This window comes from Aythya marila (assembly GCF_965140915.1).
Source record: "Aythya marila genome assembly, chromosome: 1".
NCBI lineage: Eukaryota > Metazoa > Chordata > Aves > Anseriformes > Anatidae > Aythya > Aythya marila.
This window is the reverse complement of record NC_139042.1, coordinates 162,468,940-162,484,986: the sequence shown is the minus strand read 5'-3', so window position 1 is coordinate 162,484,986 and position 16,047 is coordinate 162,468,940. Positions and strand designations below refer to the sequence as shown.

The following is a 16,047-nucleotide window of genomic DNA, read 5'->3' as shown; positions in this document are numbered from 1 at the left end:
TAAATAAGTGGTTACAGGAACACTCTTCTCCCACAATCTTCATGGTGTCAATAAACACAGTCAAATCAGGGCACATTTGTTTCTTCCCTTCTCCCTCTACTCTACACCCACTTTGCAGAGGGAACACTTTTTTTGTTTTGTTTTGTTTTGTCTTATTTTGTTTTGTTTTGTTTTTTGATTGTTTGTTTTCTTAGAGAAACAGCCCCTGTGTGTTAAGTCATGGACTGGCCAACTCAATCATTTCTGGTTTACGGGTAGACAGAGGTTTTACTCCAGCAGGTGTTTGGACAGGCTACAGTGTTCTCTCCAACATCTTTTGTCTTAACAGTGTTCTCCAATACAATGAACCAGGATAGTACCTGGTGCTGCTGTTGCTTTTGAAGGATAACTAGCCTGGCTTTACCATATCCTTCTTGCTTTATCAGCTGCTGATTCACACTTTATCAGTGACAGGTTCCACTGACTAAACTATAAGAAATATTGCCCAAGAGGCCGTGAGGGAAAGATCTCTCTACGAAAACATGAGAAATAAGCAAACACAAATAAAAATGAAGTAAATATTAGATTTATCAAACTTTAAGTGATTTTATTAAAAGGTCAGTCTGAGATTTTTCTCAGCCTATTCAGACACTAATTCATTTGAGATCATATTTTATAATTAGCTTATTAAATTTACTTTGATGTACTCTTTAAAGTAGTGAATAAGTAGCATACTGTTACTGGTTTGAAGGGTCTCTACTAATTCAGATAGGAAAACATATGAGATTTTTAAAAAGGCATTTAATTTTTTGAGGCTGGATGAGATGGCTCATTCTAAAGTGGAATTTTATAAAAATTAACTGTATCAGATAAGCAAATAGTATGGCAAGGTAGTCAATATGGTGCTGATGTTAAACAAGGTTTTCCACTGAGGTGAGAGAGTTTCTGTATCTACCTAAAATTAAGAACATATGCAGCACCATGCTGGATGAGGGTCTTGCTACACGTATCATCTAGTATCTACTCAATTGCCACAAACAGCATTTCAAGCAGGAGCTTTGAAAAGCAAAAAGACTATTTTCTTGAACATTAAATACTTGGAGCCAGATTTTCCAAGCCTGAACATTTTTACATGTGATTTTCTGTGATGTGCAAACCATGTTTGCAGATTGGTTACTTCACACAGTTTTCTGAAACTGAGCATGAGCATTTGGATGCACAGAAAATGTGCAGAGTTTCAGCATATGGCACCAAAATAAAGATCATGCAAATACATGTAAGTTGATGGGGCAAGTGCTTCTGTTTCTCAAGGCACAGTAAGGTGTTCATATTTACTCAATAGTTTTGAATGGACGTGCAAGAACAGAGCTGATCTTTGTAATTTGCAGAGGCAGTCAGGTTTTTTGAGTAATTTTACTACTTGAATTTTTCTATTCTTGAAGAATTTTCCTACTTGATTCTGCTCATTGGTAACAATAGAAACATTTAACTCAGTTGCTTACTGAACAGTCTTTCTTCTTTGTCCTCCCTCGATTCCAATTAACTCAGCAAGTGCAAATAAATGTTTTGTCTACAGCTCTAGAAGTCTCTGCAGAGGAAAATTTATAGCTTCAAAACATCTCTCTGAAGAGGCAGCTAGCCAGAGACTTTTATCAATGCAGTGAGATGATTTCTTTTTTAAATAATTTTGGCAGCAAACTTGTACTTTCACAATGACTGTACATTAGCCTGGAAATGGAATACAAGCGGTAAATAGCTAGGATGCCACGTGGGTATATGCTCCTGTCACAGAACCATCTACTTATTAATCAGTGACTTGGATGATGGAACGAAGTCCACCCTCAGCAAATCTGCTGGTAGGAAACTGGGAGGAGTGGCTGGTAGGCCAGAAGTGCTGCCATTCAGAGGGACCTGGACAGGCTGGAGAGTTTGGCAGACAGAAACATCATGAAGTTTAACAGAGGCAAATGCAGGGTCCTGCACCTATGGAGGAATAACCGCGTGCCCCATTACAGGTTGGGGTTGATGTGCTGGAATGCAGCTCTATGGAGAAGGACCTGGAGTCCTGCTAGACAGCAAGTTAACCATGAGCCATCAATGTGCCCTTGTGGCCAAGAAGGCCAATGGTCTCCTGGAGTGCATTAAGAAGAGCATTGTCAGCAGGTAGAGAGAGGTGATCCTCCCTCCCACTCTGCTCAGCCCTGGTGAGCTCACATCTGGGGTTTTGTGTGTAGTTCTGGGCTCCCCAGTACGAGACACATGGAGCTCCTGGAGAGAGTCCAGTGATGGGCTAGTAAGATGATGAGGGGACAGGAGCACCTGTCGTATGAGGACAGGCTGAGAGAGCTGGGCCTGTTTACCCTGGAAAAGACTGAGGGGAGATCTTATAAATGTATATAAGTATCTGAAGGGAAGGTGTCAAGAGAATGGACCCAGAATTTTTTCAGTGGTGCCTGAAGACAGGACAAGAGGCAATGGGCACAAACTTAAACACAGGAGTTTCCATCTGAAAATGAGAAAAAACTTCCTTATTTTGAGGGTGACAGAGCACTAGAACAAGTTGCCCAGAGAGGCTGTGAACTCTTCTTCTTTGGAGATATTCAAAACCAACCTGGATGTGATCTCGTGCTATGTGTTCGAGGTGAACCTGCTTGGCAGGGGGATTGGACTGGATGATCTTCAGAGGTCCCTTCCAACCTCAGCTATTCTGTGAATCTGTCATACTTCTAAGAGGATGAAAGCTACTGCACATGGTGCCCTTTTCACTGAAGGCAACCCCAGTCAATATGGGGTGAAAGATCACTCATGCAGGTACATTTTCTACTGGCTTCTTGCTCTGAATGTTAGGCAGATCAGCTGCAGCAAAAGTGCAGTTTGAAATGGAGATTGTTAAAAATATTATGTAAACATCTTAGAGCTACATGCACGTATGAAATCGATAGCTTTACTCATCTCAATTCTGGCATCATGTTTTCAGTGACAGAAATAAAGTAAAATGTACACCATAGTGGGTCTTCTCAGCATCCATCCCAGGGTTATACTGGACAACAAACCTCAAAGTATGAAGTACATGTTGGTTAAATTACTGAAACTCAAAAAGTTTCAATTACATCAGATTTTATTTTATTTATTTATTAATTTTTCCCACCAGAGGGGTTAAAAAAAGTGTGTTTGGAAATGTTAAAGCCTGCAGCTTTTTGACCCACCAGTCCAGCACATTTCTCTTTTCTGGAACAAGAGCATTACTTAGGAGCTTTCATCGATCCTTACAAGTAGTACTAAGCTTCCTCTATCTTGCAGTTTCAACACAATTTCAGATTTCTACAGGGTGTAGATTCCCTTTTCTTTCATTTTAATGCTTGTTTCCAATCTTGGGTTACTTCTGAAGATTGCAGTTGAAAGGACAGAAAAAGGCATGCATTTAACTCTGTTTCTAAGAACTTGTTGACAGATCTTTTTATTTAAGATACAACAAGGCAAAACCATCTGTCTGCCACATCTGCAGTGGTTTCAGTGTGGTAGGGCAGTGCCAGCACAGACGTACCTGTTGTGACAAATCAGGAGTATCTTAAAACCCAATTTTGTTGTGTACATATGCTGTCTACAGTTTTCCCTAATTTGAGGTACTTATTTTTACCAGTATAGGTCACAGGATTTGCCCCTATCTGTCTACAAAGCACAGATCTGGAAAAATTATTGATACTAAGTAATGATTCGTGTTGAAAGAGAGGTCTTTAGAGACTTCTAGTTTAAGTCAAAGCACTCTATCTGTACTGCATTAATACACAATGTGTTTCCAAGACAGAAAAATTTGTGTACCCTGTGGAAATATCTGCAGACCTTTGAAAAGCCTCTGACCTGGTAGATTGTTACATATGTCCATAACTCCTGGTAGTCTTAATTGGTTTACCAATTATTTTAAAAAATAGTATAATCTGTCAGTGTTCAACATAGTTAATTGAATATTTCACTATGCAGAAAATAACATTTCTCTTAATGGTTTTCTCACTGATTATGGAAAAAATAGTGTTATATATTAGTGCGAGATATATTAGCGTGAGAGAATCAAAAGGTGAGTGTAAAAGCACAAAAATGCCTTGTTAGTTCTAGCAATGCTTTGACAGTGATTGGAATGAATACATAGGACTACATTTTCCACAGGAAAGTCCAAACAATGCTAGAAAAAAAAAATATAAAGAAAAAAAAAAGAATTAAAAAACTAATATAATTTTATTTAGTATAAAGAACTGACGCAACGGCTGTCTCTGTGCATGGTCATGTCAAGGGTATCATAATAACTATACTGGAATTAATTTTGAAAGGCTACTTAAAAACAGTTTCCCTTTGCATTGCAATACACTGTAAGGCATGTCATATGTTTAATTATGTTGACACAAACTCTTTCCTTATCTTACAGAAGCAGCAGTAGTGGAGAGGGGATTTTGAAACACCTAATGCTACTAAATTATCACAGCCTAAGGTATTTTTAAGACTTATGGTGTCCATTCTGCTCTCTGTTAAACCCTGGCTGGCATCAGAAGCAGAGAAGTCCTCTCAGCCAATTAACCACAGAGAAGTGGGATGTCCTGCATTCTGCATGCTCTTTCTTTTTGTGTCTCTCGTGCTGCCTAGGCTTTTTCCAAAGACAACTACTGACAAAATGGGTGGATAACCCTCGGTGCAAACTCATATTTTGAAAAATTTCCTCTCCTGACAATATCAGGAGTTGTTAGCAGGAAATCTAGGAAGGGGAGAGGGAGAAAACATTTGCTGAATAAACTGTTCGTTGCAAAGTTTGCCTGGTTTTGAAGCCACCAGTTTACAGTGAGACAAACAGAAAAGCTGGCTGCACAGGGGTAAGGGGCATGACCTAACAGATAAGTTCAGAGTGCCAAAGATTTACTTCATTATAACATGAAATACCAAGATAGCTTTTATAAGATACTCAACTTGTCTTCCAGGGATATTTTATGTAACAATTGTTTATACAGACTCACATTATACCATAGCCTATCACTACCTTTGCAGTGATACACATCCTGCCAATTCATTCCCTCAGAAAACACCAGCAGCTAAACCATTTTGGGAACTTCAGCTGTCCTGAAACTGCTGATGAATTAATGTAGCAAAGGAATGTGAAAATGGTTATCCTAAATAGAGTGTAGAAGAATAGAGGTGTATCCAGTGCAGGATCCTACATCTGACAGCAGATGCTTAAACAAAGGGAATATGAACAGTGTAAGCACATGCAGTCTATCCCCACTCTGTCTCTTACAACTTGCAGAGATTTAGAGAGTTCTGGAGTGGAAGGTTTAATCTAGACAATAATAATTAATGCTACCAATGCCCCTCAATGTCTCAATGGCTTTGAGAGTATCTCACAAGCAACAGGGATCCTGCCCCTAAACTTGGTGCAGCTGGCCTTTCTTATAAAACCCTGTGACCTCCTAAAATTACCTAGAGTAACCAAAGAGAAATACAACACCCTTAAAATACATGGACTAGCTTTGGGCTGCAGACACAGGATGCCTGTCCAAAAGAGAGAACTTTCAGTAATTAGTGTTAAGCAGAAACTCCTTCACAAGTAGCAAGACAGCATCTGAACCTCAAGGATCATTTTTAGGCATTCTGGCAGCACAAAGGGCCTTTAAATTTTGTGCAATTTTGATGGCCCTTAAAAACCTTCCAGTTTCCTTGAAGTTTCAGGTTACTTCTTCATACCATAATCCAGGTGTTAAATTCCTTTTCTGTGCTTCATGTTCCTAAAGTAAGGTCAAAATAAAGCAATAACCCTATAGTGCTCTCTCTCTTTTTGTGTTGTAAGCACCCTAAACCGTTGTCTGTAGGTTCATACACAGTGCACCATGCAGACTACAGAATGTTATCAATAATGAAAACCTCAGAAGTGTGTCTTTCATGTTCTGATGGACCTCTGAATCATGGTACAGTAGAGAACTGCATACGCCAAGTATGTAACTAGTAAATACTGTGCCTCCATGGAGTTATCCAGCATGTGGAAGAACACATCTGCTTCCCTGAGATGTCCAGCCACTTGTGGCACAGGGAAGGGTAGCAGTCTGCATGACTCAAAGGGAGTTTGCTCCTTTCTTGGAATAAGGAACAGATCAAAATGATGCCACCTTTGCTACCCTTGTATCTGCTGTAAGCAGTGATGTTTTGTTTCATGCAATTCTTTTAGGCTTGCCACCTCCATGCATTAGTAGGATTTTTGGGTGGGTTCTGATACATAGATGTATTTATATCATATCTAATTGTCTATACAAGTTCCCATGCCCCTGTCCCCACCACCATCTCCACCCTACACACTTTTTTTCCCCCCTGAATTATAAATAAAGTTTTGGATTCATTTTGAGATTTCAGAATGAAGCACAGGCTTGGAAGGTCTTTCTGTCTTTTGGACTGCAGGAAACCTTTGGTGGAAATTAGTAACATGGTGCAGTCATGTCACAGACAAATCCATTTCCTGATCTCAAAAACATCTCTGTCAAAGTAGAACCTAATTAGTTCCACTTTTGACAGTCACCCTTAAGCTTTCCTTAGAATATATGAAGCATATTTTACATTAGAAATAGAAAGTTACATAGTACCTAGTCCCCTTTAAGTAAGGACTCTGTCTAAGAAAAAGCCATATTTTTTCAGTCAAGCATTACAGAAACATAATAACTGATTATTCAAAGTCTCCCTGATTGCTCTTTGAATGATAAGCTATTTGCTTTTAATAAAATGGATCATTAATTTATCAGAAACACACTTTCTTCCTTCCTTCCTTTCTTTCTCTCTTTCTTTCTCTCTCTTTTTTCTCTCTCTCTTTTTTTTTTTTTTTTTTTCTTTCTCTCTCTCTTCCTTCCTTCCTTTCTCTCTCTTTTTAATTTATTGTTTTGTCATTTTTCTTCAGAAAAATCTACTGAGGTCAAAAATATTCTTAACTGTTTTAAGACAGTTATGGTACACTGGTCTTAGGACATTATGACCTTGCCTTGGGATCAGCAATATTCCAAATTTGGTGCAAAGCTACATTTGGCTGCTGGTTTCTATTTCAGATATGTTTCCCTTTGCAAGGAAACTATCTGAGGATGGAATGATCGAGAAAATCCAGAGAGCCTGGCATTTTGCAGCCTTTGTGAGCTGACTGCATGTTGTAAACTAACAACAGCTACGAGAGCTGAAATCTGAGGGTGAGCCATACTGATTTTAAAGTAAGCATACATAATTGATTGCAAGAGTGAATGAAAGATCATTTTACAACAGCAAACAGGATGCTGATCAAAGCAGGAAGGGGAAAAAAAAAAAAAAAAAAGAAGACTTTGAAAAGAGGTGAGTTTAAAATCATACACTTCCCCAGAGAAGTAGAACACCCTCAAAGCCACCAGGTAAAATTATTATTTTTGAAGGCCCTTATTGAGGGCATGCACAGGTCCCAAGCAGGATCATTATTTTTTGTGTCAGGTGGAGCACAAATTGAAAAAGAAGGGTGCGATTTGTACCTAAACCAAATCTTTTAAAATTAAACAAGAGAGTTGACAATGAAAAATACAGTTTATTCTCTAGCTTTGTTTGTTTATTTGTTTGTATTGTTTGGTTTAGGCACAGGTATTTTCGAATAACTGGCTTTTGCCCTGAGAAAAGTAAAGTGATGAATGAACCAGGCTGAATGACTAAGCAAAGTGACAAAAGATTTCACATTTCATGCTGTGCATCATCTACTAGCTAGTTCAACCCTTAAATTCAAAGTACTGCATAATCACCATCTGACGACCTGTCATTCAGCCCAGGGACAAAATGTCCTCCTTGTAATTGAAACAAACTCCCTGTTAGCAGCTTTGCAGAGGCTCCAGAGCTCCAACAGTCAGGAGAAAGTGTCCCTTTGTGCATCAGGGAGTTATTTCCAGCTCACACTTGAGGTAGAGATGTGGGAGAAATTTAGTTGGATGCATTGGACTTCCATTGTATGGAACACAGACTGTAGATAAAGAGAAAAGTTAAATATCCAGGGCTGTTTCATTTGACATTAATCAAGATACTTCTGCACAGAAGCATCTGTCTATCTGTGACCATATCTTTTCTTGTAATGTGCAAATAAGCTTAATGAAGGGAGTGTGAAACTTTGAAATCTGCTTGCTTTTCACATGCTTCATTCCACATGAGAGGAAGTTTTATATACACACCATGGAAGACATTGAAAAGGGCTGTGTCCCTGAGAGTGTTAGACAAGCAGAATTACAACACTATTGTCAATGTGAAGACAAATTTTCAGGTGAGTTGACATCAGCCATTCCCAATACACTGTGTGCATTTACTGCCAAGAAGTACTTGCATGACAGAGATTTCTGGCAGAATTATTTGCAGGAGTTTATTATTTTTATCTGAGAGTGGTATATGACATACGTCCTGCCAGTCAGCAAAGAACAGAGAATGTGATTTAAGCAAGAAATCACATCAAACTAACAGAGATCTTCCTAAGAACATTTACACCAAATGTGAATGCTGACAAGCATGTTCACATTTTGTGATGAGAAAAGGTTATCTTTTGTACCATAAATTATCAGTTTTATAGGGTTCAGTTCTAGCTTCCTTGATGATTCAAAGTTCATTATGTGGTGACTAAGCTTGTTAAACATACGTTTCCTCTTTTGCTTTAATTTTGATTGCCATAGCTTCAAGAACTGTGCATTTTTCCTTGCCTCCTAAAGTCAGTTGTTCTGCTCGCCAATGCCTTTAGATCTTGCTTCCTCTTTCCCAACCAACAACTAAGTGTATCAATAAAAATGATGCAGTTCAACAAGCAATAATAAAATAACAAAAGGATCCCAAAATCAAGAAAAGCATGCCTGACAACATATATTCCTTATATGCCTCTCTATCAGGTACTATTTGTGGTAAAAGGCAAGAGGCTGATGAAAAGAATTCTCTCTGAATTCCAATGACTGCACTAAACTTCCATTGTAATGCCAGAAGCCAATCATTTCAGGAGATGTTTCCTTGCCATTGAACATAAAGCTTATTCATATACCATACATATGCTTCTGTCATTTCAGGTAGCAAGCAATCCCCATTCCCAAACGTACCATTCTCTGACACTGAAGAAGATCTATTTGAACAGTTAACTATTGAAAGCAGAAACCTCTAGGAAATTTTTATGCATTTCCTGAGGTGAACTCTTTACGTATTTACTAAATTCTGAAGACAAAGAATTTCAAAGACCATCCTTCCTGTTGGAAGTGTAGATTGGCAGCAGAACTAATTTTTACAACTGACATATATGTAAGATGTGCGCTTATGTATATAGTGGAATTCAAAGATAATTTCAGTAACACAATAACAAATTGTATTATTCAGTTTTACAAAGTTACTTTTTCTTGATGCTTGTTTTTTAAGCTCTGTCTTACCGAGAGACCTTTATCCTTCACAAAAATTAAAGAGAGAAAAGTCTTTCTGGAGGACGTTCAAATCTCTTATTGCAAAAGTGGGCAACAACTGCTAACAAGTGTTGCAAGTAGAGAAGACATAGGAAGTTTCCAGTGTTCTACACAATGAAGAATTCACTACACAACAGCTTAGAAGTATTGAGCAAGGTAGCCAGCAAACTTAACAACAGCAAGAGGAACTAGGTTTGATGAGTTCTTCAGAGTTTGAGAATAAATGAATTCATCACCATGAGGAAAAAGCTAGGCAACATCACCCTTATATAAAATAAGTAGTATCAATGGAAATGACAGGCAGAAAATCAAAAACTGAAATCCTGCTTACTCCATAACAAAGCTGCAATGCAGTCACAAGTGAGGATTTTTTTGTTCACAGATTTGCCTCATTGAGGGAATAGGGGAGGAAGACAGTTTAACCTTCAGGATTATTTGGTACCTGGACCTTCTGCTGTTACAGACAACCTAAACAGTGTTTCCTGTAGCTCTCAAAATAAGCCTCCTGTGTGCAACACAGACACATTGATAATAAACCTTCTTCAGGAGAATTTTAACAATTTACACCAGCCAGGTGCTTTGAATCCTGTACTTCAGAATACAGTATCACATTAGCTGCAATACACCGTATCTGCTCAGATAACTGGGAGACAACGACTGGAGGTTTCTCAAAAATTAAAACATTGTACTTCCATGATTCTGGCAGGAATGCATGCTTGCCCTTAATATGTCAATGCTGAAATCATTTTAGCTATATTTATCACCTGGTTGTTTTCCTTGTCTTTGGTCTTCTCCTTTCCAAGAGGAACTTTCCTCAGACAGGTGCATATGCAGAGGTATCAGAAATCTTCGCTTACAACAAAGTTAATAACTTTCTTCCACTTATTTCTCCCTTTCCCTCTCTATTTTGTTTCAGTTATGTGATACCTTCTGATTTGGTTAATATCAGAGCTTAGAAGCTGGGGTTCTACTTGTGGCTGAGCAGTCAGTACCTCTGCAAGTTTGCACAAGATTATTTTATTTTATTTTACTTTACTTTATTTCACTTTATTTTACTTTATTTATTTTTATTTTTTTTAAGAGTTATCATGGGCAATTTACTTCTCATTAGCTACTCTCATCACTTTACAACACCCAGAGTAACAGCAGAAGTCATCAGCTTCAAGTTCCTGACCAGCAGTAAATAAAACTGTCAGAGAAGCAAGCTGAAAAGGAATGCTCTAATGCTGAGTAATATCTCTAGTTCCTCCTCCTTAGAATGTAGCTAGCAATGAACCACAGTTAAAGGAAACAGCTGCCAATCAGAAAGAATTCACAATAAATAATAAAAAATGTCACTCTGAAAAGAAGTGGCTAAGGAAAAAAAGTAGAGTGCGGAAAACAGAAGTAGTGTGCTGTCAGAGGGAAAAAATAGACTCACTCATTTCTCTGTCACTTTATCAAGAACCTTTTCTTTCCATGGTTCTAACTTCGTTGGTTGATAAGAATTAGAAATAGCATTTTAAATCCTCAGAATACTTTTCTGTACTATCAATTATGCTAAACTGTCTTCGTGTTCAAAGTATTTGCTAATTGGACAAAGGAAATTTCAGACAATATAATGTATACTGTTTCAACAGCAATATCTACTTGATTGTGATAACAACACTCAAATGTAAGGGAGAACTCAAATTGTATAAGATATTTAAAATTGGACTGAACAAAAACCTCAGGAATCTACTGCATGAAACAGCAGGAAGATAGCTTAGAAAATGATAGAGCAAGATCTTTTACCTGGGTAATTCATATAGTCAAAACATTTTTACTCTGAAATACTGAACTTTTTTTTTAATGTACAGCCTTTAATAAGTTACTGTTATTGGCTAATTAGTGCATAAGAAAAATTATTTATGAAGTTAGAGCTGTTAATTTGTGGATGAGAAGGAATTAATAACATATAATTTCAGTATTAAATTAAAATTTTCTCTTAGTAATTCCACTTATTACAATTGTTGCATAATTACTATTATTACTTTCCCAGATTCTACCAATATATAAAAAGAATACAGCTCTAACAATTGTAATTCGCCCCAGACAGAGAAAAAAATTAGCGTTCTTGAACATAATAATAATAATAATAATAATAACAATAATAAACAGATCCAAATGATAAAATCATTATTTCTTTTCAGATAAAACAATGACACTGTAAATTGTTTAAAACAATACTCCTGTCATGCAACCTATTTATAAAAGTCTGCAGCCTTTAAGGCTCATGGTTCTATTAACTTCTATTAACTTCAGTGAAACTCATGATAGAAAATGCCTCCTTAAACCAAGCTGCTGAATAAACTCTCTGAAGGTCATAGATGCTGTTACCATGTAAAGAGGAAGATGTGACAGACAAAGCTAATCTTATATGACTGTACTGAAAGCTAAAATCCTCTGAGAAGCATCATCCAAATGATGCTCACTAATGAGCTCCATTTTAGGAAACCTCTGGGGTTTACCCAAAAAGGTGTCTTTTTTTCTCAGTCAAAAGCCAGACGTATTGCTTGTGCATTATTCAGTACTAAAACATAGGCCATATCTATTAACACATAGTAGCAGCTCAAAATGAGCAGCTCAGAATAGCTAGTGTTACCTATTGTGCATGTTCATGATACTTGTTTCCCAAACTGTGGTGCTGTTTCTTTTAATTGGTATTTTTGTAGTAGTAGTCTCTGTACTTCAAAGGAAAAAGACCAAAGATGAAAAAAATAGAAGGACAAACAAGTGAACAGAAGAAATAAACAAAGCAAATGGTTACAAGTCACTGTAAATTTCTAATTAATACACATTGACAAAGATTATGGTGATTGAATAGTATTGGTGTATGAAACTCATGGCAATAGACCTGCATAGCAAATCACAATAAGTACTCAATATTTTCAACTTGTACAAAAATTGAGGCATTTCCTAGATCTGCAAGGTAATGGAAGCACATGAAGGGTTTGCAGACAGAGCGTTCTGTTTCACACAAATGGACTCTGTCCCATGGCACCATAGCAGCTGTTACAGGGTGCCTCATTCCTTTTCCTGGGCAGCTGAGAGACTGTTGAAACCCTTCAATATAAAAGCTACAAAACTGACTTTATGGGCAGCCTTAATTCACTCTACTCAGGAAAGAAAGTTGGAGTTTAATTTTCACTTTGACAAACAACTGAACATGGCCAGTACAAATGTGGTTTATAATGCTATTATAATGCTGTTATAAGAAAAGATACTTCTAAAATAGCTCTGGCAATTAACATAAGGAGGAATGAATTCATGATGTCAATTAGAATTTGATGGTTCCCAGGAGATTCTGGCTTTTGTTCAAAAAGTTTCATTTTGTTAACTATTTAATATATGTTGCAAAATCTCCTTCAGATCTAAAGTTTTTGTTTTCATCCTAGCAGCAAGACTTTGATCTGCATTCTGCATCATGCCACATCCTTAGTTCAAAACCAACATTAGTGTCAATTATGGAGTTCCATGGGGATGCCTGTAGCCTTTACAGCATTGACATCAGCTCAGGGCTTATCCAAATTAAATGTATTGAAAGGAGTTCTTTCTGCATTAACATTTTGAACACGGCTACTGATTGTTTTATGGCTTTCTTTTTTTTTTTTTAATGACTAAACTTACATTTTTATTCCCCACTTTCAGCTGTCCCAACTCTTGTTACTCCCACTGAAGTCTACAACTGTTAAAACATACCAAACAAACACAAAACATCAATCTGTAGCTCTGATGATCAATAAATTGATCTCCATGCAAGCATGATCTGACGCTATTGGTACCAGCTTCACAACACAATGGCACACCACACAAGAAATGGAACTGAAAAAGATGTCAGACCAAATTCGTTACCTGGCTGATGGGGTTTTGCTTTTCCACCAGTGACTGCTGAAATACTAGATCCAGCAGATGATGCTTCCATCTTTATTGACCTTCTGACTTGTGGGTGTGAAGGTTGCCCAACCACAGGCGGATGCTGTAACACTGGGTAGCTTGCTGCAGTTCTCCTCTGAAAGATTTGCACACGCTCTTCAGCCCCATGAATAGATAAACTTATACCTGACAGGAATAAGAATTAGTACTGTTAGATACAAGATACCAGCATGGAATAACTAAAATATAAGAAGTGCTCTGGATAAAAATGGAGCTATAAATGCCTTCCTAAAGAAGGAAAGAGGAAAAAAAAAAAGGGGGGGGGGGGGGGGGGGAGAAAACTACAAAAAAATGAATTTTCTATGAAAAGGAAAAAATGTGGAAGTCTTTACTGCTGTTGTGCTGTGGACATCAGAACCAGACACACTAATAGATATTTAAATTAATACAAAGTTATGGCTTACTGCATTACTTGCCTGAAGGAGGAATTATCTTCCATTCCTTCAAAAAACCCACACAGCTCACACAGGACAATATTAATGATGTAACTACCACAGAGTTTTTTTAAATGTCAGTTTTCTGATTGATGGACTAAAATGTGGAAATAATGGGTTCTTTTCTTCTGAGCATTCACATGTACCAGAATATCCCATCATATGGAAAAGATGCTACACTTTAGGTAGTGACTAGTTTCTAACAACAGCAAAAAGTATATTAGGTAAACAGCAAGGCTACAACCAACAAAAACATGACCTTAAGCTTGAAAAACTATTCCATTCTCACCAGTCACAAAATTTTCCCCGCAACACTGGAAATGCTTTCACACCAAACATTCTCAACTTTGTCATGTAGCTATTTTTTAAATAGAAATTTTTGTCTATGATGATAAACAGACTCTACTTTTCCACAGACAACAACAAAGTTGAAATTTTCTGTCTGTTGTATACTTTCAGAAATAAATGTTACTTTATAGCAGAAAGTACTGCTTCTGACTTATGTTCGTATTAATGCATTTGCTCCAGTTTAATTTGAATTAGCCTCAGCATCCTCTGCTGAAAACCTTTAAACAAACTCTTTTAGTTAACAAAGTTGAATGGTACATAATTCTACAATACTGTTTTAATTTAATTGTGATTCTTATTTCTTTCATCAGCTGCCACTCTTTGTGAGGGGAGGGGAGGGAAGGGAAGGGAAAACCACTAAGCAGAAATAAATGGGTAAACTGAGAAGCAGATGGAAACAGCAGGCTCTAAGAACTGGAAATCCAAATACTGTGAACACATGAACTGTGAATAGCAAAACTGGTCACTCAGACATCAACTAAACTGCATGTGTTTGTGAAAGGGGAATCTCCACTGCAATGTCCAAGAATGCCTTGGTAACTCCAGTCTTCTAGTTCCACTGAAAGTCAATGTGACACCAATCTCCAGTCCACAGAAGAGGTTTTGAAACTCTGACATCTTAATACACTTTGATACATAACATACTAGTATGAGGAAGAGAGCTGCTTCTTCTGTAGGCAGATGGTGAAAAAAGTGGGTTTGCACACATAAGGAAAGGATGTGGAAATTGCTCTCCTCTGAGATGGCTTTGTGCACTCAAAACAGAAGCTGCATGCTTGCTGCTTGATTTGCCTGCACTTCATCAGAGCTGATCTCCTGCAGGAAGCATAAATGGAAGAGTGCTCCTATGAGCAACTGCTTATATACTTCCCAGTAACATTGCTAATGTAACTGCTGCCTGCTTCTAAGGACTGTTGAAATCATATCTTCGTTAACACAGACAGCAAATCCCAGTCACCTTATTCAGTTGATTCATCTTGTGAAAGTCAGCATAATAAGCCACATGAGCAGAACAATTGAGTATGTCTGGACAGCACATTTGAATAGAGTTTAGGTATAATGGGCTTCAACCAATGTAAAGATAAACCCCACCTGTAAAATGAGCTTTTTACTTCTCACACAGTCACTGATGCTTAAATTCTTGTGGAATGATCTTTAAGGTATAACAAAGGTATTTCTTTTAGTACAACAACTGTTCGTTGCATCATTTTAAACAACCACCTCTCTGAAGTTTACATGTATAATGGAGTCAAGATATATACTCTACCAATGCTAAGCTTGAACTTGGCACAGGCACATCCATACTGGTTGGACCTCACTAAGGCTGTATTTTAATTTGGTTGTGAAACAAGGTATCTGTTTTAGGAACTGGTTCCAATGTAATCTGACTGCTACATTTCTCTGAGGTTCAAGTAAATTGCTTCTTTGCATTCCAAAAAAAAAAAATCATCTCTAAAGAGTTGTGCAGCTGTGATTCAGCTAACTAAACTATTTGTGCAGCCACCAAATAAAGGATACTGCAACCCGATCATTCTTCCTAAGGACTGCAAAATCTGCAGATTGATCACATCCAAAATGATGTTCAATCTACAGTTTAACTCTGATTAGAGGCAACTTTTTTTTTTTTTTTTTTTTTTTTTTTTTTCCCCACTTACGAGTGGCACTATGAAGTGATAACACTGAACTATATGAGAAAGAATGTGCCAACATTACAGGAAATTTTACAGAGTATTCCTTGGACATATTTATAATGTAAAAAGGTTCAGGAAGTACCACAGTTTACACCAAAGATGTGTCACCAATATATTCAGTATATCTGGGAGTTCAACACACTCTCCTGATTTGCCACTGCAGATATTATCTCTACATTATCTCCGCAGTCACTTGACTAGGAG

At 37.4% G+C, this 16,047-nt stretch overlaps 1 protein-coding gene across 1 annotated transcript in view; it reads right to left on the bottom strand.

Moving 5' to 3' along the window:
• ANO4 (anoctamin 4) overlaps window positions 1-13,359 on the bottom strand; it is a gene marked incomplete at its 5' end in the record, with an annotated part of 126,652 nt that extends 113,293 nt beyond the window's left edge. The window contains one exon of the mRNA XM_082767328.1: window positions 13,290-13,359. Within this exon, the coding sequence (XP_082623454.1) occupies window positions 13,290-13,359 (70 nt within the window). The remainder of the gene's footprint in view (window positions 1-13,289) is intronic.
• Window positions 13,360-16,047: the final 2,688 nt, after the last annotated feature.